We start from the raw sequence: 23,143 nt of genomic DNA, 5'->3' as shown, positions 1-23,143 counted from the left end.
TATTCAACCACCCCTGCATACCTGGGATGAAGCCTACTTGGTCATAGTGGATAATATCTTTGATGTGTTCTTGGATTCGGTTTGCAAGTATTTTGTTAAGTATTTTTGCATCAATGTTCATAAGGGAGATTGGCCTGAAATTCTCTTTCTTTGTTGAGTCTTTGTGAGGTTTAGGTACCAAGGTGACTGTGGCTTCATAGAATGAGTTTGGTAGTGTTCCTTCTGTTTCTATTTTGTGGAATAGTTTAAAGAGAATTGGTGTTAGCTCTTCTTGGAAGGTATGGTAGAATTCTACGCTGAAGCTATCAGGTCCTGCATTTTTTTTTTTTTTTTGGATGGGAGATTTTGATGACTGCTTCTATTTCTTTGGGGGATATAGGACTATTTAATTGATTTACCTGGTCCTGATTCAGCTTTGGTAAGTCAAATTGATCAAGAAAATTGTCCATTTCATTTAGATTTTCAAATTTTGTGGCATATAGAATTTTGAAGTAAGTCCTAATGATTGTTTGGATTTTCTCAGTGTCTGTAGTTATGTCCCCCTTTTCATTTCTGATTTTGTTGATTTGGGTGATGTCTCTCTGCCTTTTAGTTAGCTTGGCTAAGGATTTGTTGATCTTGTTGATTTTCTCAAAGAACCAGCTCTTAGTTTCATTGATTCTTTTTTTTTAACTTTTATTAATTACACTTTATTCATTTTGTATGCCGCCATAAGCTCCTCCCTCCACCCCTCCCTGTCCCACTTCCCCCCCCTTTCGGCATGCATGCTCCTCCCCAAGTCCACTGATAGGGGAGGTTTTCCTCTCCTTCTTTCTGATCTTAGTCTATCAATTCTCATCAGAAGTGCCTGCATTGTCAGGGTTCTAGTTTATCTCCATGAATAGTCCTTGTTGGAGTATGAGTCTCTGGGAAGTTCCCTGTGTTCAAATTTTCTTGTTCTGTTGCTCTCTTGTGGAGTTCCTCTCCTCTCCAGCTCTTGCTATTTCCCACTTCTTACCTAAAATTCCATTCACTCTGCCTGTCAGTTGGCCATCAGGCTCAGCATTTGCCATGACAGTATGCATGGCAGAGGTTTCAGAAGCCCTTTGTGGCAGGTTCCTAGGTTGTTTCCTGTTTTCTTCTTCTGGCTTTCAGAGGCCCTCTGTAGGAGGTTCCTAGGGTGTTTCCTGTTTTCTTCTTCTTCTGATGTCCTTCCTCTTTGCCTTTCAGGATGGGGATTGAACATTTTAGTTAGGGTCCTCTCTTTTGCTTAGTTTGGTTAGATGTACAGATTTTAGTGGGTTTATTCTATGTTGTATGTTTATATGAGTGAGTATATACCATGTGTGTCTTTTTGCTTCTGGGAAAACTCACTCAGGATGATCCTTTCCTGGTCCCACCATTTACCTGCAAATTTCATGATTTCCTTATTTTTCATTGCTGAGTAATATTCCATTGTGTAGATGTACCACAGTTTCTGCATCCATTCTTCAGTTCAGGGGCATCTGGGCTGTTTCCAGCTTCTGCCTATTACAAATAAAGCTGCTACAAACATGGTTGAGCAAATGTCCTTTTGTGTAATTGAGCCGCTTTTGGGTAAATGCGTAGGAGTGGTATGGCTGGATCTTGAGGATCGCTATTCGTAGTTGCCTGATAAGCACCAGATTGATTTCCAGAGTGGTTGTACAAGTTTACATTGTACAATTCTTTGAATTGTTTTATTTGTTTCCAATTGATTGATTTCAGCACTGAGTTTGATTATTTCCAGATGTTCACTCCTTCTTGGTGTGTCTGCTTCTTCCTTTTCTAGGGTTTTTAAGTGGCCTATTAAGTTGCTTGAATGAGCTGTCTCGAATTTCTTCTCGAAGGCACTTAGTGCTATAAACTTTCCTCTTAGCACTGCTTTCATTGTGTCCCACAAGCTTGGGTATGTTGTGTCTTCATTTTCATTGATTTCTAGGAAGACTTTAATTTGTTTCTTTATTTCTTCCCTGACCCAGCTGTCATTTAGTAACAAGTTGTTCAGTTTCCATGTGTGTGTAGGCTTTTTGCTATTTCTGTTATTGTTGAGGTCCAGCTTTATTCCATGGTGATCAGACAAGATACAAGGGATTATTTCAGTCTTCTTGTATCTGTTGAGGCTTGCTTTGTGACCAACTATATGATCTATTTTGGAGAAGGTTCCATGACTTGCTGAGCAGAAGGTAAATTCTTTTGTGTTTGGTGTAAAGTTCTGTAAATGTCTGTTAGGTCCACTTGATTCATGACCTCTGTCAGAGACATTGTTTCTTTGTTTAATTTCTGTTTTGTTGACCTGTCCTTTGTTGAGAGTGGGGTGTTGAAGTCTCCCACTATTAATGTGTGGGGATCTATATGTGGTTTAAATTTTATCAATCTTTCTTTAACAAATGTGGGTGCTCTTTATTTGGGGCATAGATGTTCAGGATTGTGATGTCTTCCTGGTGGAATTTTCCTCTGATGAGTATGAAGTTTCCTTCCCCATCTCTTTTTATTAATTTTAGTTGAAAGTCTATTTTATCAGATATTAGAATGGCTACTCCTGCTTGATTCTTGGGTCCATTTGCTCGGAAAGTCATCTTCCAACTCTTTACCCTCAGGTAATGCCTATCTTTGTGACTTAGGTGTGTTTCTTGTATACAACAGATTGCTGGGTTTTGTTTATGTATCCATTCTGTTAATCTGTGTCTTTTTATTGGAGAGTTGAATCCACTGATGTTGAGAGAGATTAATGACCAGTGGCTGTTAGATCCCTTGATTTTGATGTTGGCTGTGGTCATCAGGTTGTGTGCTTGGTTGCTTTTTGTTTTACGGTAGTAAGGTTAATTATTTCCTGTGTTTTCTTGAAAGAAGCTAATTTTGGGGGGTTGTATTTTCCATTCCAGTGTCTTCTGTAATGCCGGATTTGTGTGTAGATATTGTTGAATTTTTTTTTTTTTTTTTTTTTTTTTTTGTCATTGAATATCTTGTTTTCTCCGTCTATGAGGACTGAGAGCTTTGCAGGGTATAGTAGCCTGGGCTGACATCTGTGTTCTCTTATGGTCTGCGTGATAGCCATCCAGGCCCTTCTGGCTTTCATAATCTTTGTTGAAAAGTCAGGTGTGATTCTAATGGGTTTGCCATTATATGTTACTTGGCCTTTTTCCCTTGCGGCTTTTAGTATTTTTTCTTTGTACTGTATATTTACTCTTTTGATTATTATGTGGCAGGAGGATTTTCTTTTCTGGTCAAATTTGTTGGGTGTTCTGTAGGCCACATGTATTCTTTTTTTTTCTTTTTTTTTTCAATGCAGTTTATTCAGGAACCTTGAACAATCATCTGACCCTGGGGAAAGCCAGCCCACAGCTTAAATAGCCTCTGGGTAGCCAACCCCAGCGTGCAATGTGGGCAATGCAGATAGGTCCACATACATGGAAGCAAGCCAGATCCTCAGCTTTAGCCAAATATGGAGTTGTTCGTGACAGACAGCACTCACCATCTGGAAGGTGGAAGGCAGGAAACCAGCTCCATCTTTAAGGCACAGCATTATGCAGCTCTCTGCAGTTCCCCCTTTTTGTTTTAGATGCATCAGGAAAGAGTAGAGGTCTGATCTCTGATATTAGACATAAATTGGGACTTTGTACTGATGTTCATTTAGGTGTCATCCACCCAAAGAGCATCAGACCCGTCTGATACCTTTTTCTCAGAGGCCGGACCTGGGGCATCAACCCGCATGCAATCAGACATGCTCTTCTCTGGGTCCAAAGCGGCTGACCCTGAGTGCAGTGCTTAGCCTCGCATCCTGAGCGTATCATTTTAGCTTTTTATGGTATCCAACCATGCTTGGGGAGAATGTCTTGCTTCAATGGCTGTAAAGGCCTGAATGATCATGGCTGCATCACACTGTTGTGAGACTCTAATCTTGCATATATACCACAGGCAAACCAAGGAGACCAACACCAGAAGGCTTGCTAACGCTCCCATGCCCGCCCATTCCTTCAGAAGATTCATGGCTGCAGCAATCCATGATGATAATCCTGTGGCTAGTCCTGCGTCCACTCTGGTAGAATTTACTGTGACAATGGCCACTCTCAGCTGCTCCATCGTAGTATTGAATTCTCCAGTCCAATTACCTAAAATATAGCTAGACAATTGTTTAGACAGATTTGCAGCACAGGAAAAATTCTCATGTTATATGCTAGTGAATCAAAGTCCAGCATACTTTCATTGACAGCCAAGTTGAGTGATTTGCCATAGGGTATCAATTTGCTCCTGCACGAGATCAATCCTCTGATTTAACACCATCAAGTCTCCTTTTAGTTGAGCATTAATTCCTTTTTGTACATCTAAGGCATGAGCTACATTGGCTAAAAGATTATTCGGGGTCTGAGCAGTCTACACAGTATGACTCATGGCTAATGTCCCAGTGGTAGCTCCAACAGCCACCAAGGAGATGGCAGTAACAATGGTGGCTGTAATTCCAAGATCCCTTTTCTGTCTGAAGAGAGTCATAGTGTGAGGGGCATCAACGGGCACAGGCACCCAGCGAGGCATGCGAGTAACCAGGGCATGCCTAAATTTACTAGCATTACAGCACTGGGCAAAAAAGCAAGTATCATTACCACAATTACTTGGCTCTATCTGGCTAATCCTGAGTGAGTTGTCCCAGAAGCAAAAAGAAACACATGGTGAGAAATGGGACCATCCCAAATTAGAAAGGAAATCAACTGGACCTTGAATAAGGGCCAGCTAAGAAGAAAAAAGAACAAGTCAGGCAATTTAGGGGAGGACTGTCCTTGGAGCTGTAAGTGGCCTGCTACAGAATGATGGGAGAAGAGGGGAGGACTGTCCTTGGAGCTGTGAGCTCCCCGCTACAGCTGCCAGCCCACATTACTGCTATCTTTTCTGCTGACTAATCAATGTAAAGGCCTGATTTTTTTAGGTATACAAACTCTGTGCTTAGTATGCTTCGGGTCGTCTCCTGCTTTGAAGGGACGACAGCCATCGCGATCAGAATAAGCTGCCTCTTGCTTTTGCATTGAACAGAGGTCTGTGAGTCTCTTTGGGGAAGGGAGCGGTATGGACCCTGCACCGGGAGTGCAGGTTTTGCAATGGTATATACTCACTCATGTAGACATACAACATAGGACAAACCCACTAAAACCTGTACATCTAAAGAAAATAAGCAAGAGAGAGGACCCTAACTAAAATGTCCAATCCCCATCCAGAAAGGCAAAGAGGATGGGCATCAGAAGAAGAAGAAAACAGGAAACAACCTAGGAACCTACCACAGAGGACCTCTGAAAGCCTCTGCCCTACAGACTATCAAAGCAGATGCTGATAAGCAACTGTTGGGCAGAGTGAATGGAATTTTATGTAAGAACTGGGAAATAGTAAGAGCTGGAGAGGACAGGGTCTCCACAAGGAGAGCAACAGAACAAGAAAATTTGAACACAGGGAACTTCCCAGAGACTCATACTCCATCCAAGGTCTATTCATGGAGATAACCTAGAACCCCTGCAAAGATGTAGCCCAGGGCAGTTCAGAGTCCAATTGGGTTACATAGTAATGTGAAGAGGGACTGCCTCTGACATAATCAGATTGGCCTGCTCTTTGATCACCTGCCCCTGGGGGGGAGCAGCATTACCAGGCCATAGTAGAGGACAATGCAGCCACTTTTGATGTGAACTGATGGACTAAGATCAGAAAGGAGAGGAGAACCTCCCCTATCAGTGGACTTGGGGAGTGGCATGCATGCAGAGGGAGGAGGGAGGAGGGAGGGTGGGATTGGGAGGGGAGGAGGGAGGGGCTCATGGGGGGATGCAGAATGAATAAAGTGTAATTGATGAAAAATTTAAAAATAAAAGGGAAAAAATATTTTAAGAATCCTAAATGACTTTCAAAAGTGGAGGAAAACATGGAGTTAGTCAACTTACATGAAGCATGTCTCGCCCCTGGGGGCAATGATCTCCTGAACCTACTCAGACCTTGGACACCACCACTGCTAGTTGTAGAACTGATGCAGGATGTTCCAACGAGGGGGTTAAGGCTTCCCATAATATTTCCTATAAGCCCACACCTGTTTGTTTATAGCCTCATGTATTCTTATTGGCCTCTCCTTTAACTTGGAGAAATTTTCTTCAATGATTTTGTTGAAAATATTTTCTGGGCCTTGGAGAAGGGAGTCTTCTTTTTCCTCTATACCTATTATTCTTAGGTTTTGTCTTTTCATATTGTCTTGCATTTCTTGGACGGTCTGTGTCAGGAATTTTTTGGATTTAACATTTTCTTTGACAGATACATCAATTTCTTCCATTGTGTCTTCTACACCTGAGATTTTTTTTCTTCCATTTCTTGTACTCTGTTGGTTATGCTTACCTCTGTAGTTCCTGTTTTCTTCCCTAAATTCTTTCTCTCCATTATTTCCTCCATTTGTGTGTTCTTTAATTTTTCCAATTCTATCTTCAGGTCTTGAGTTGTTTTGTTTACTTCCTTCACCTGTCTGATTGTACTTTCCTGTTTTTCTTTTTCTTTTAGTTCCTTCAACTCTGTTATATATATATATATATATATATATATATATATATATATATATATATTTCATTCAGTGCTTTAAGCATTTTCTTTCTAAAGGTCATAAACTATTTGGCTGCAGCTTCCTCTATTTCTTTATGGATGGCAATATTCTGTTTGACTTTATCTTCCTCTATGTTTACGAATCCTATCTGTTTCCTCTGTTATCATCTTCATGAGCATAGTTGTTAGGTCATCTTCTTGGATCTCAGTTATGCTGGGGTGTACAGGGCTACTTGCCCCTGGGTAACTGGGTTCTGGAGATGTCATACTGCTGTCTTTTGTTGCTTGAGCTTGTACGCTGGCCTCTACCCATTTTGCTATTTTAGGTGTTTGGGGTTATTTTCTTGTGGTTCCTGGGGATCCTGTGGTGAAGAAAATCCCCTTTGCAGAAAGCTGGTTTTTCCTGAAGGAAGTCTTCTCAGCTTTTTGGGTATAGTCCCTGGATGGCTGGCGTTTTTTCAGGAGTTGCTGCTGCTCACCTCAGGGATAGAGACCCGAGTGATAACTGTGGTCTCTGTTAGTCGAGAGGGTTCTCCTCTCACCCAGGGAAGTCCTGAAGACAGCTGCCCTATTTCTGGGTTTCTTGCTGTAAATTTAATGATCAGCTGCTTTGACCCAGTTGGACATCTGGCACGCAGCAACTGTTTGTGCCTGTGTCTGGAGCACAGCTGAGTGATGGCAGCTAGGCCCCACCAGTCTGCTAGACTTTTTCCAGGGAAGGACTGGGTGATTTAAGTCAGTACAGCTTCCTTCCTTCCCTGTGGATTCTCTAGAGACAGGAACTCCCAGTCTCTTTTTTTGCCCTGGTGTGCACTGCTCAGTCTCCACCAGCTGGCTGGCCTCAGAAACTGCCTGTGTCTGGAGCACAGCTGAGTGATGGGGGCTCAGTCTCTGCCAGCTGTCTGGCCCACAGAAACTGCCTGTGTCTGTCTTTCCGGCCTTTGGGAGCCTGGGCGTCTGCCTAAACTGGATAATTTTCCCAAGACCTTTTCGGGGTGGGTGTGTCGGCTGAGTGCTCTGAGATCAGACCAGCCATTTCTCTCCCTGTGTGTTTGCACCAAACAGGGAAACTCATTCACTGGTGCCCTGGTGCCCACAGTTCTATCTCAGGCAGCGAATCAGGCGCACAGGCAGGCAGGGCTCTTTGCCAGAGCCTGGGTCTCCAGCTCTGGCTCTGGGCTGGCTCCTGGTGTGCCCATGGAACCTGAGTCTTTTCCAGGGGATATCTGGGTGACCTAAGGTCGATCCCAATCGTTTCCTGCACCGTGGGGTTATCTCTCAACTGAAAATTCCAGTCTCTGATAGTGTGGTGCTCAAGGTTCAGTCTGGGACCATGACCAGAGACACTGGCTTGTGGCTCTGGGATGTCATGGGGCTGGCGGCTGGCAGCCAAGCATCTGGTAGAACCAGGATCTCTTCCGAGGTTTAGCAGGGTGAGTTAAAAGCTGATTGAATCCCCACCGTGGGGTATCCTCTCACCTGGGAAACACAATCACTGTGTTTTATGGCCGCGAGTTCTGATTGCTGGTCACTGTGCTGATCCTGCCATGCTGCTGGTCAGAATGAGAGTCCTCCCGGAGCTGTCATCTTGCCCCTCCCAATAATCACAGATAAACTCTTAATGGAATATAAGCTTGCAAGCCCAGAGAAGCTCCAAGCTCAAAAACTTGGTATCAGTCAAACACACCACAACCCAGAGAGTACTGAAGCAAGGACATGAACAATACAGTCTTCTAACTCAAACTTTTAATTATCTACTCAGTTTGAAATGTACAAAATGGTTTATTTCTGTCTGTATTATATCCTTCTCAATACACTCAGTAGTATTATGTAATTTACATACTATTGTTTTGTCAAAGATGGTCATGAGATATTGATATTATAAACATTAAGTTCTACTGTTAATTGTATAATTATATACAATTTTAAATTTTCATATTCTACACTCTTTCTGAAATAATTCATTGTATCTAGTAATTACTATTTGGATTATTCAATATTTCCTAATCAAATATTTATGACACCTACCAATATAATGAGTTTTAAGAGTTTTAATTCTAGTTTCCTTTTTAATTTTTTACATTGTCTAAGACTTCATGTACAACAATGAATAAAAATGAAAGAAATGGATTTTTGCCTTACACTAAATTCCAAAGGAAAGCTGTAATTTTTTTGACAAATTCACCTATTTCCTCTAAGCTGAGAAATAAAAAGGCATAAAGCATTCCATATTATATTATGGACTTTAATGTTATTAAGATCCAGACATATTCTTACTTAATTATTTAATTTTATTCTATATCACTGTCAGCTTAATTGACATTTTAGCAAATCCATTCAAAATTAAACATTTTAAAGATTCAACTTTTGACTTGATAGTAATCATTAATTTTACGTGTAGATTGCTAACCCCAATAAAGAGCTGTTTGCCAAATGTTAGTGTAGGTATGTCTATAAAATTTGCCAAATGTTAGTATAGGTATGTCTATGAAATTTTTATTTTATGTCAGTACATTTTTGACAAAATAAATTATCATCTATAGTTCAAGGTCTTTCTTCAGCCACTAGAAAGTATTAAGAGAAAACAGGTAAAATTCTGCCTCCAGATAGTGTTAGAAATCATCAACTCCAAACATCAACCATGTCACCTCTTCCCTGTACCCAACCTAGATAACCTGCTAATTTTGTGATTAACAGCCTTTTATAGGTCCTTTTTGAGCCAACTTTTTCATAGTAAATGTGCACAAAATTATCTTTGTTTCTGCTTTAATACATTATCACATGTTTATTGATCTATTTTTTTTTTCATTGATTTCTGATCTTATTTGGTCAGAATTTGTTCTTTTGGCTTATTTGAAATTTTATACTTGGGCATCATTTGGATACAGACATAGGAGTGGTAAAGCTGGATCTTCAGGTAGCAAGAAAGTACACAGATGGTAGTTCAGTGTCCAAGTGGGTTCCATAGTAATGGGAACAGGGACTGCTTCTGACATGAACTGATTGGCCTGCTTTTTGATCATCTCCCCGTGAGGGGGGAGAAGCCTCACCAGGCCACAGAGGAAGACAATACATCCACTCCTGATGAGACCTAATAGACTAGGATCAAAGAGAAGAAAAAGAAACCCTCCAGTACCAGTGGACTCTGTCCAAAGTTTGGTTAAGAGTCTCAGCATCTGCTTTGATACACTGCTGGGTAGAGTCTTTCAGAGGCCCTCTGTGGTGAGCTCTTGTCCTGTTTCCTGTTTTCTCCTTCTTCCAATGTCTATCCCATTTGTCTTTCTGAGTGAGGATTGATCATCTTACCCATGGGCCTCCTTCTTGCTTAGTTTCTTTAGGTGTACAGATTTTGGTATGTTTATCATATATTACGTGTCTAATTTCCACTTATAAGTGAGTATATATCATGTATGCCTTTATGCTTCTGGGATACCTCACTCAGGATGATCTTTTCTATATGCCACCATTTGCCTACAAATTTCATGGTTTCCTTCTGTTTAATTGCTGAGTAATATTTATTTGTGTAACTGAACCACAACAGTATGGTACTGGCATACTTGTATAACTACATATAAATGAATAAAATATACTAGAAATACTTTACTTAACTCTACACAATTAGAGTGACATGATTTTCACCAAATATACCAAAACTACATACTGGAGGAAAGAAAGAATCCTAAACAAGGAGAATGAGATGTGCACATGAAGAAGAATGAACTTCAACCTTTATTTGCATCCTTTAAAATACAACCTAAATAAAAAATACTTAATATAAGATCTGAAATTCCTAAAGTGGTCAAATAGCTATGGAGTTTTAACCAACATTATAAACTCTATCTTGTGGAAAAAGCATCCTAAACATAGTTTGTTACCCTATGAATCAATCAATTTATGAAAACAGACCTCATGGAGATTCTATTTCAGGATATATGATATTAAATAATAATTTAGAGTACAAATTTTAGTATCAGATTGAGATAACATAGAAATCTCAGTAAACATTGTTGGATATTTTATTATGATACATATTCATCTGGCTTAAAATAAAAAACACAAAGTATAACACAATGCTGCCTTGTTGAGTCTATAACTTGTTTGATCTTCTCTTAACATTTTCTGCCCACTCCTTTAGTTGTTTTTGTTTTGTTTTGTTTTTTTCTTGATAGCTGTGATCAGGCAAAAGTGATGATATTGGCCATTTGCAAAGAAATTGAATTTTTGGGGCATGTGGTAATATACAGAATTATAATCAGGTAAATTTTACTAAGATGTTATTTATAAAGATAAACATATGAGTTTGGTCAACACACATTAAGGTAAACTCTATTAAAAACATAGAAGAACAGTTTTATGATATCCCTACAAGGAAAGAAAATTCAAATTAGATTTAGAAAGAAATTTTAGAAAGAGGGTTGGTCAGTAAATGTCATATTTTTTTTAATTAGCAAGTTATATCTATATTAGGGTATTTGTACAAATTTTGAATATCAACTATATTTTCTGACTTAAAATCTATTTCAGTCAGTTTCACTATGTTCAGTAATTTGGACATATATCTGGATATTAGAAATTTCCTTTGGGACCAAAGTAGTTGCTTATAAATCTTTTCATGGCATTTTTCATTTCTTTATTTCTCAGAGTATAAATACCTGGGTTGAGGAGAGGTGTGAAAACAGACTAAAATACAGCAAGAAATTTATCCAACAAGGTGATATTGAGAGGCCACACATAGATGAAGATGCAAGGTGCAAAAAAGATGATCACCACTGTGATGTGGGCAGTGCACGTGGACAGGGCCTTATGAGCCCCAGCTTTAGAGCTCTGTCGTACAGTGATTAGGATATAAGTGTAGGATATGAGCAACGGAATAAAGCAGGTTACAGCCACAACCCCACAGCCAGCATTCATTAGAACATCCAAATCATCGGAATCTATGCAAGCTAGCTTGATTACCAATGGCATATCACAGAAAAAACTGTCTATTTCCTTAGGTCCACAAAATGGCAGCTCCACAATCACTACCAGGTGACTCATGGCATGTACAAATCCAGTTGTCCAGGAAGTCAACACAAACCCAGTACATCTCTTCAGGTTCATGATGGTGAAGTAATGCAGTGGCTTGCAGATGGCCACAAAGCGGTCATAAGCCATTATCACCAACAACACCATCTCTCCTGCAGCGATGCAGTAAGCAAAGAAGATCTGACACATACAGCCTGCAAAGGAAATGGTCTTGTTTTCCCTGAGAAAGTCTGTGATCATTTTAGGAGTGGTGACTGAAGAAAGCCACATATCAACAAAAGACAGGTTGGCCAACAGGAAGTACATGGGAGAATACAGATGTGGGTCAGTGATGATTAAAACCAGAATGGTAATATTTCCAGAAACAATGAGAAGATAAATCATTAAAAATATCACAAAGAGTGAGAGCTGAATATTCCATGAGTTGGAAAGTCCCCAAAGTATAAATTCTGACAACACAGACTGCCTACACCCATTTTTCTCAGTATGTCTTCAGAAGTAACCTGCGAAGAAAGAAAAATTATTAACTAGAGGTATGCTGTAGGCAACTTTCTGTGTAGAATTAGACATTCGTATTGAAACTCATCTGAATAGAATTGGATAAATTGAAGATAAATCTAAGCCAAGAATGCGTAACATTGTGCTGCCTGAGGTGAAAGCTAATGAGTCAAGGGCAAGAAGAGAAGCATCATGTGTGACTGTTATTCACATGCTCTATCAGCAATTTCTTTTTAAGAGAGCAGTGAGTAAAGCAAGAGAGCAACGTAAAAACCCCAAAATGGATGCTGTTTCATTGAGAAATACTGTCCAAATTTTTTACTAGCATTCATGAAATTCTGAAAAAAAAAATGAGGATTAAATTTGGCAACTGAAGGGGAAATACACCAAAATTCAGTAAAAATGGTATTATAAGATATTACCATTTTGTCAGACTGTATAATGATTTCTTTGAGCATCAGTAGAATAATATCTGTGTCTTCTCTGGGATGGTGGAGGCTCCTGGGAGTCTATGGTGGTGACCCTAGCTGAGACTCCTAGAAGCAGAGGTTATGGAGCATGATGTGGCCCCCTATTGTGGACAGGTGGATTTACAGTAGAGGAAGAGAAACACCAACCCACCCATAAAACCTTCCACTTATCCAATCACTGACTTTCCTAATTTAAGTCCCAGGCAATGAGAGAGAGCCCACTCATGACAGTATTAATAATATTTTGCTATTAATAATAACTTACAGGCAGGAAACCGGCATAACTGTCATCTGAGTGGCTTCACCCAGCAGCTGATGAAAACAGATGCAGAGAACCACAGCCGAAGAGTTGGCAGAGCTCAGAAAGTCTTATGGAAGAGGGAGAAAAAGGATTAAAAGAGCCAGAAAAATCAAGGATACCACAAGAAAGCCTACAAAATCAACTAGCCTGGGCACAAAGGGGCTCATAGAGACTGAACCACAAGAAGAGAGTGTCTATGGGCTTGACCTAGGCCCCTCACACATATATAAAAGATGTACAGCTTAGTCCTCATGTGGGTACTCTTACAGCAGGGTCCCTGGCTGTCTCTGACTCTGCTGTCTGCCCATGGATCCCTTTCCCCTAACTGGATGACATTGTCTACCCTCAATAGAAGAGAATAATCCCATTCCTACCACAACTTGATATGCCAAGGAGGGTTGATATTCTTGGGATGTCTCCTCTTCTCCTAGAAGAAAGGGAGGGTGATATTGGGGAAGTGGAAGGCAGAAAGAGGCCCTTGGAATAGAGGTGGAAGGGGAGTGCTTATCGGGATATAAACTAATGTAATTAATTAATTAATTAATTAATGAAAAATACAATTTTAGCTTAAAGCTCGAAAGAGCATGTTGGAAAAACCTTAGTTGGGAAGCATACAGAAGGTGCTATAACATACACACTGGCATGAGATATAAATACAAAATATAGGTTCACAGTTATTCATTAATAAATACATATAATAGATTTTGTTTGCTCAACTAAACTGATTAACAAATACTACTACAAATACCAGTGTAAATGGATTGAAAGCACAAGGCAAGTTAAGTCAGACCTGATCACTGCAAGTCACATTTACTTCAGTCTCAGCCATTTCTGACAGGAACTCAGGGGCAGGCTCTTTGACCTCCCCACCTCTCAAGGGAGGAGCAGTCCTGCTAGGCCACAGAGGAGGACTTTGCAGCCAGTTTGAAGATACCTGATAAAACAGGGTCAGAAGAAATGGGAGGATGTCTTTACCAATCAGTGGACTTGGAAAGGGGCAGGGAGGAGATGAGAGAGGGAGGGAGGGAGGGAGGGATTGGGAGGAAATGAGGGAGTGGGATACAGCTGGGATACAGAGTTAGTAAAATGTAACTAATAATAAAAAAATTAAATTAAATTAAAAAAAATTTAGCATAAGAAAGCCAGTAAGAAACACTCAAAAAAAGAGAAAATATTAATCTTAAATTGCATAAACTAATCTTGAGACCACTTCAGATTTTGAAATACTTTAGTTTCATGACATAAACAACACCTATCATCATCCTATCACTAGTATGTATTTCCTTATTGTTTTGCTTTTCTACTGATCATCTATGTTATTGTAAAGAACAGAATGAATTACATAAATATGTCAACAAGGTTGTCCTTTGACTATCAGCCTTGGATGAATTGGAAGTTATACTTCCAGTGAGCAGCAGTTATTCCCCTCAAGGCAGGGTGCTTATGCTAATATAGTGACCAATACTGAAACCAGATGGTAAACAGTCATTGACCACTTTTTTTTTCCCTTCAATAATTCTCATGGTGCTTTTCAACTTGGGGTCTCATTTTATCCCAGAGCAGGCGAACAATAAAATCCTTGATGCCATCATCAGAATTATTTTAAGTTCCTGATTTCTGTCATCATAAAAGTGTAGAGAAGGAATGGAAGACAAGTAAAAGTTATGAAGGCATCAGGTAGCACATCCATCTGCTAAAGAAACCTGATGGAATAAGTAAATACACATGCCTTACAAAGATATGCCCAATATCTAAGCAAAATACGCTGATCATACAATGAAGAATTAGTATTCCTTGATATATATTTAATTTTGTTACATATCATAAAGATTAGGGTCAGGTTGAACTATTTGTTTATTTTTTCTTTGTTTTTTTTTTTAAGTTATAATATAATGACAATATTTCTCTCCTTTCTTCCCTCCAAATTCTCCCATATACTGTTCCTTGTTCTCTGTCAAATTCGTGGGAAAAGAAGGTACCTTAAATCAACAGAGTGAAGCTCATAGGAATTCAAAAATAATGAAGAAGAAAGCAGAGGGCTACATGTGTCTTCACCAAGTCTTCAGCATGTAATAGTAGAGATTTCATTTTAATAATTAAATGAGATTCTTGAATAGATGTGTGAGTTTCTGATTCTTATGCATTCTCTTGGGGCTCTTTAATTTTACAGTTGGCTTCTCTTATCCTACTTGGATATGAAAGTATTTGGTTTATCTTAATATTTTTTATTTTGTTATGCTTTGTTGTTATCTCTTAGAAGCCTGTCTTTTTTTTTTTTTGTAATGAGAGACACAAAGGGAGAGGGTCCAAATGAGAGACAATGTGGGTAGGAAGTCAGAGAAAAAAAGGAAGGGAAAAAGCATATTGAGACTATATTGTATGATTAAAAAAAATCTGAGTAATAAAAAAGGAGAAAAAGAAAATCACAGCCTACCTTTTATTAATAGTTTTATACATACAAATTATTCAGCCTGTGTAATGTTACTTTTAAGTATGTTCTCAGGATGACCACTTGGTACTAGATATCCAGTTGGCGTGCTCTTTCCTGGGACACACTGCTTCTTATGCTCTCAGGAATCTTTATTTGGCTGTGATTTTTTTTTGCATAGAATTAAGGATGTCTCGGATTTCACCCCTTCCACTATATCTTGTCTCTTGGTGTTGGCTTTACTGAGCTCAATTTTTATAGTCATGGTGGAATTATGGCACTACCAAAGGAAATTATTAAGAAAGTGCATTCATTTACAGAGCATTGTCAAACTGTCCTTTGGGACCTCTGCTGCAAAGCAGAACCAAGTCTCAAGCAATGCCTTTTAAAGTGTCTCCTCAGCTGGGCACAGTGGTGCATGTCTGTGTTCCCAGCATTCAAGGAGGAAAAGGTCAGTGGGCCTCTGTGAGTTCGAGGTCAGACTGTTCTACAAAGTGAGTCCAGTATAGCCAAGACTACACAGAGAAAACCTGCCTCTAAAAAACGATGATAGATAGATAGATAGATAGATAGATAGATAGATAGATAGATAGATAGATAGTCTTCTCTAGTATTATAAAAGTAGGACAGTATTGTCATCAGATCTCTGTGAACGTAAAAATCTTACATAGCTGATACATAGTAGTGACTGTACATGATCAGTTCTGTTTTAATGCTGTTAATCAGGATGTTTTATATCCACATGATTTTTGAGAAGCTAGTAAAAATGATGCCAGATATTACAGGAGCTTAAATAATATTACACACTCAATTTAATGTGCTGTGAAATCATAGAATAAAATACACACATGGGCATTACACCTCTCTAATATCCAGAGCAAAATGGTGCACGAATTGTTCCCTTTAATCTTATTTCCTACTGTGTCTTGAAACAATATGATTCATAAAGTTATGGCCAATATTCTGATGTTCAGCTGAACTCTGTTTAAGATATACATGCTCATCTATATGTATATATAGTATATTTGAACATATGTATTTATATCTGAAAATATTTTTCTATTTGCACATACATATTGTACATATGGAAATGCATTTTTATAAATATATAAATATACATACATATATTTAACTTATTAGCAAATTTCCTAAAAAATCTAATGTTAGCTTTTACATTAATTAACATAAAAATTAATGAAGGTAAACAAGCTGAATTATCTCTCTAAAAATCTATAAGCAACCTATACTATGTATATGTGAAATATACAAATGCATGATTCATATTTGATATTCAATTTTTTTCAGGAACATAATAACCACTTCACCCGCTCCTCTTTTGCCCAGGACTTTTTTATCACGACTGTCAAAGACCTATTGAATACAATCATTTAAAGGGACTCTGCAATTTTTGCATTTAACTTAGTAGAAATTCTCTTAGAATATCTAATGTTTTTATGTTGAGAAATACAAAAAGAAACTGATTGAAGAAACTTGAATTATCTTTTTAAGATTCTAGAAGCAAACTGTTTATTTTCTTGTATTTTTCCATGCATTTCTGTACTGAATGCCCTTTTGAGCTGATTCCCACAATAACCACTCAGAATGCTTTTCTTTTTATGCCCAATTCTATTCTGAAAGTTTTCTTATCTGCTATGCACTCCTTGGCTCAAAGCTATTCTGTCTGTTTAACTTGAAGTGAATATTTGTGAAATGTTATCTCTATACTACTCTAATAGATTATCTGATTAAAAATGGCGAGCATCTGAGGCAGACTCGAGGATTCATGGAATAGAAGTGGGAAAAAAACCCACAATATTGGACTCAAATAGAAGAAAGTCAAAAACACATTCTGAACTTAATTATAACATACAATGGTAAAAAGAGATAACTAGAAATATTTTATTAATTACCTAAAAGAAGGATATCAGAGAGCTGACTTACCAAAATCACAGCTTTCTCTTGGGTCACATTTTCTTCCCATCTGATGTGGGTTTATGAAGACATTCATGCATATCAAGACGTCTTTCCACCTGGTTAATCCTTCTTCACTTCACTGTCCCCTGTGTGTTCCATGTCACCTTTTCTGTCTTCCGAACAAAATGAGAACCTAAGAAATAATTATCTTGGACATCCTTAGGGATTTCTCCATTAACAATGATACTGAGTACTGCAAATTTGTGAAAATGGGAAGAATGACGAGTAAAACTTCCTATTAGTCATCTCAGCACTGATAATTTTATTGAACTTTTCGAAATTATTCACTTCATTTCTAAGAAACTTAAAAAACAGCTTGCAGCTGCCTGGTCTGTTCCTGTAACAATATAATCTAAGTGACTAAAGAATTTCAGATTTTGAGGCCACGTGCTAATCATGAGAGATATGTCAAGAACAAAACCTGTGCAGTGAACATAATTCCCTAAAGCATAACCAAACCTTCAGCAGAGTGCAGAGAATCGTATGAAAGAAGGGGTAGTTAGTATGACCTGGAGAGGACAGGAGCTCCACAAGGACCAAATGTACCTGGGCACTGGGGTCTTTTGTGAGACTGTATCTCCAACCAAGGACCATGTATGGATATAACCTAGAACCCCTGCTGAAATGTAGCCCATGTAGCTCAGTATCTAAGTGGGTACCCTAGTAAGGGGAACAAGGACTATTTCTAAAAGGAACTCAATGGCTGGCTCTTTCTAGGCCACAGAGGAGGACATTGCAGCCAGGCCTGAAATACCTGATAAGCTAGGGTCAGATGAAAGGGGGAGAGGTCCTATCAGTGGACTTACAAAGGGGCAGGGAGATGATGAGAAGGGAGAATAAGATTGGGAGGGTACAAGTGAGAAGGATACAGCTGGAATACAAAGTTAATAAACTGTAACTAATATTAAAAATTAAAAATTTAATATAAAAAATAAAAGAAACAACCCATGGTGAAAAAATCTGGTCACATTACTGATGAAGTATGATCTGTAACTGTATGTGATATTAGCAGGTATGAACTGATGCAATAACTATGAACGCTATGGAATATAAACATTTCCTTTGTTGATTTTAGAAAATTGACTTGATATGGGGTTACAATAAATCCTGCTGATTGTAAAATAAAAGTACTACATGTGGATTTGTTTTTGCCTGTTAGGTAAAATTTATATTAATTAATTAATGTATTTATTTATTTATTTATTTTTATAATTATTTTATTTACCCCCCCATTCGTTCCGCTCAGTCTTGCCACACTTACCCTTCTTCCTCCATCCCCTCAGTATTTTTCCCCAGAAAAGGGGAGCCCTCCCTACCCCATATTAACCTTCCCCAGCACATCCAATCACATCAGGTCTGAGCATATTTTCACCCCCTGAGGCCAGGCAAGGCAGCACTGCTAGGGGGAAGTGAGCCAAAAGCAGGCAACAGAGTCCCTGTTAGAAACAGCCCTCACCCCCCCACTTGCCAGGCATCCATATGAAACCCAAGTTGCTCTAGGTCCAGATCATGCATGCTCCTTAGTTGATGTCTCAGTCTCTGCAAGACCCCATGGGACTGGGTTAGTTGTCTCTGTTGGTCTTCTTGTGAGGCTCCTGTCCCCTCCATCTCCTTCCATCATTCCTCCTACAGTTCCACAGGACCCCCAGATTTCCACCACGTGCTTGGCTGTAAGTCCCAACACCTGTCTCCATCTGCTGCTGGCTGAACCCTCCCAGAGGACAGCCATATTAGGCTCCTATCTGCAAGTATAGCAAAGTATTCTTATTAGTGTCAGGAGATGGCTCTCTACCATCGAGTGGGTCTCAGGTTGGGCCTATTATTGTTTGGATTTTCCCTCCATCATTGTTTCTTCTTATCCCTGCACTTCTTGTAGGCAGGGTAAGTTTTGGATCACAGATTTTGTCTGTGGGTTGTTGTCTTGCCTGGCTAGGAAGTGGTCACTTCAGTCTTCATGTCCACTCTCCCCCCTGTTAGGAGTCTCACCTAGAGTCACAACTATATCCTGCCAGGAGCCTACCCTGTCACAGGCCTCCAACTTGACAAAGAGATGACCCTCCCTCCAAGTTTCCCTTCTTTTTCCCAGCCCTCTTTCCTCCCACCCCACTTCTCCCCACATCTGATCTCCACCCTTTCTTTTCCTCCCCATTTCATCACCTGCCCAATTCCCTTATGCTATCTGTTCTACTTTCTGCTCTCTAGTCTATTTTTGTGTGACATTTCGGCACCCTCCCTTACCTATCTGCGAACTGTAGTGTGATTATCCTGTATAGATCTAATATCCACTTATAAGTGAATACATATCATGTGTGTCTTTCTGAGGTGTGTTACTTCACTTTGGAAGATCTTTTCTAGTCTCATCCATTTGCCTGCAAATTTCATGATTTCTTTGTTTTTGATTGCTGAGTAGTGTTCCACTGTGTAAATGTACCACAATTTCTATATTCATTCCTCAATTGAAGGACACTTAGGTTGTTTCTAGATTCTGGCTATTATTAATAGAGCCACTATGACCATAGTTGAGTAAATGTCCTTGGTATATGGTAGAACATGTTTTGAGTATATGCCCAGGAGTGGTACAGCTGGGTCTTAGGGTGGGTGGAACTTTCCCCAATTTTCTGAGAAAGTGCCAAATTAATTTCCAGAGAGGTTGTACAAGTTTACAGCAATGGAGAGTGTTCCCCTTTCTCCACATCCTCTCCAGCATGTGTTGTTACTTGAGGTTTTTTTTTTTTTAATATTAGCCACTCTGACTGGTATAAGATGGAATCTTAATAATTGTTTGGATTTGTATTTCTCTGATAGCTAAGGACATTGAGCATTTATTTGTTTCTCAGCCATTCAAAAATCTTCTGTTTTGAATTCTGTGCATGTGTGTATGTGTATGTGTGTGTGTGTGTGTGTGTGTGTGTGTGTGTGAAATCTTGATTTAGCTTTGTATTCAATATTTTAATTGTATTATTTGATTTGTTGGTTTTAGATTTCTTAAATTCTTTCTATATTTTATATATCAGCCCTCTGTCTGATATAGGGTTGGTGAAGATCTTTTCCCAATTTGTAAGCTGCTGTTTTTTATTTCTATTGACAGTGTTCTTTGACTTACAGAAGCATCTCAGTTTCATGAGATCCCATTTATTAATTGTTGAGCTCAGAGCTTTTGCTGTTGGTGTTCTGTTCTGTTCAGGAAGTTGTCTCCTATGCCAGCGAGTTATAAACTTCTCCATGTTGCATTCTAGTAGGTTTAGAGTCTCTATTTTTATGTCAAGTTCTTTGATTTACTTGGACTTGAGTTTTGTGCAGGGTGATAAATATGGACCTATTTGCACTTTTATACACGCAGAAATCTGGTTAGACCCGCACCATTTGTTGAAGATGCTTTCTTTTTTCCACTGTACGGTTTTGGCTTCTTTGTCAAAAATCAAGTCCCTGTAGCAGTGTGGGTTTATTTCTGAGTCATCCAATTTAATTCCATTGATCAACCTATCTGTTTCTATGCCAATACCATTCAGTTTTTACTACTATTGTTCTGTAGTATAGCTTGAGATAAGGGATGCTGATTGCACCATAAGTTCTTTGATGTTACAGAATTCTTTTAGCTATCCTGTGTCTTTTTTTTAAACATGAAGTTAATAGTTGCTCTTTGTAGGTCTATAAAAAAATTGTATTAGAATTTTGATGGGAATTGCTTTGACTCTGTAGATGGCTTTCCGCAGGATGGCCATTTTTACTATACTAAGTCTACTAATCCAGGAACATGGAAGATATTTTCATCTTCTAAAATCTTCTTTGATTTCTCTCTGCAATGTCTTGAAGTTCTTGTCATACAGGTCTTTTATTTGCTTGGTTAAAGTTACACCAGGACATTTTATTTTATTTGTTGTCATTGTGAAGCGTGTTTTTTACCCTATATATTCTCATCCCTTGTGTTGCGAGTATAAATGAGGGTTACTGATTTATTGAGCTAATTTTGTATACACACACTTCTATGAAGGTGTTTACCAGCTGCAGATGTTATCTGGTAGAATCTTAGGGGTCACTTATACACTATTTTATCAGCTATGAATAGTGATACTTTGACTTCTCTTTCAATTTCTAGCCCCTGATCTCCTTTTCTTGTGTTATTGCTCTAGCTAGAACTTCAAGTACTATACTGAAGAAATATGGTGAGAATAAGCAACCTTGTGTTGTTCCTGATTTTAGCAGAAACACTTTAAGTTTCTACATCTAACTTGGATGTTGGCTGTTGGCTTGATGTATATTGTTGTTATTGTGCTTGGTGTGTGCTTGAATCCCTGATCTCCCCAAATAGTTAAACATGAACTGGTGTTGGATTTTGTCAAAGGCTTTTTCAACATCTAATAAGATCATCATAAGATCATCGTGTGTGTGTGTATGTGTGTGTGTGTGCTTGTGTGTTTGTGTGTGTTGTTTATATGATGGATTATTTTGAAGGATATTCTTATGTTGAACCACTCCTGCATGCCTGGGATAAAGCCTGCTTGATCATGGTGGATGCCATATTTTATGTTTTCCTGGATTTGGTTTGCAAGTATTTTATTGCGTATTTTTTCATCAATGTTGACAGGGAGATTGGTCTGAAATTCTCTTTTTTTATGTGGGGTCTTTGTTTGGTTTAGGTATCAAGGTGTGTGTGGATTCATAGAATGAGTTTGGTATGTTCCTCTGAGGAGTATTGGTATTAGTTCTTATTTGAAAGTCTGGTAGTATTCTGCTCATAGCACAGTAGTTCTTTTGCTCTTTGGACATTGCATCTTCATTTATGCTTGGCCCTTTCCCATAAAGTCATTAGATAAATTCCTTGCTGTGTTTTATTCTGTGGTCACTGCTCTCTTTTTTTTTTTGATATAGAGCATTGATACCATTTATTTATAACAAAACAATAAAGACTTTTTTACTCAACAAAAATGCATTTACTATGAAGTTATTTTTTGTTATTCATTTAAATTTAGTATATAAAAATAAACTTCATCATGGCATTTTCAGAATATATGTCACTATATTTGGTTTTTTTTTTTTTTCAATGCAGTTTATTCAGGAACCTTGAACAATCCTCGGACCCTGGGGAAAGCCAGCCCACAGCTTAAATAGCCTCTGGGTAGCCAACCCAGGTGTGCCACGTGGGCAATGCAGATAGGTCCACATACATGGAAGCAAGCCAGATCCTCGGCCTTAGCCAAATGTGGAGTTGTTCCTGACAGAGAGCACTCACCATCGGGAAGGTGGAAGGCAGAAACCAGCTCCATCTTTAAGGCATAGCATTCCGCAGCTCTCTACAGTTCCCCCTTTTTGTTTTAGACGCATCAGACAAGAGTAGAGGTCTGATCTCTGATATTAGAAATAAATTGGGACTTTGTACCGATGTTCATTTAGGTGTCATCCACCCAAAGAGCATCAGACCCGTCCTATACCTTTTTCTCAGAGGCGGGACCTGGGGCATCAACCCGCATGCAATCAGACATGCTCTTCTCTGGGTCCAAAGCGGCTGACCCTGAGTGCAGTGCTTAGCCTCGCATCCTGAGCGTATCATTTTAGCTTTTTATGGTATCCAACCATGCTTGGGGAGAATGTCTTGCTTCAATGGCTGTAAAGGCCTGAATGATCATGGCTGCATCACACTGTTGTGAGACTCTAATCTTGCATATATACCACAGGCAAACCAAGGAGACCAACACCAGAAGGCCTGCTAACACTCCCATGCCCGCCAATTCCTTCAGATGATTCATGGCTGCAGCAATCCAGGTTGATAATCCTGTGGCTAGTCCTGCGTCCACTCCGGTAGAATTTACTGTGTCAATGGCCACTCTCAGCTGCTCCATCGTAGTATCGAATTCTCCAGTCCAATTACCTAAAATATAGCTCGACAATTGTTTAGAC

General features: G+C 39.0%; 1 protein-coding gene across 1 annotated transcript; it reads right to left on the bottom strand.

The window, feature by feature from the left end:
* Positions 1–11,232: 11,232 nt before the first annotated feature.
* On the bottom strand, positions 11,233–11,961 carry LOC132649066 (olfactory receptor 4K3-like). The gene has a single exon (XM_060372107.1). The coding sequence runs from the start codon at positions 11,959–11,961 to the stop codon at positions 11,233–11,235; it is 729 nt and encodes a 242-aa protein (XP_060228090.1).
* Positions 11,962–23,143: the final 11,182 nt, after the last annotated feature.

Source organism: Meriones unguiculatus, chromosome 18, assembly GCF_030254825.1.
Source record: "Meriones unguiculatus strain TT.TT164.6M chromosome 18, Bangor_MerUng_6.1, whole genome shotgun sequence".
In the NCBI taxonomy this organism is placed as follows: Eukaryota; Metazoa; Chordata; class Mammalia; order Rodentia; family Muridae; genus Meriones; species Meriones unguiculatus.
The sequence above is the reverse complement of the archived record's forward strand: the minus strand, read 5'-3'. Positions and strand labels throughout refer to the sequence as shown.

What these genes read in the sequence shown, in the direction of transcription:
- LOC132649066 (XM_060372107.1), bottom strand. Translation starts at nt 11,961, where the DNA reads ATGATTTATCTTCTCATTGTTTCTGGAAATATTACCATTCTGGTTTTA.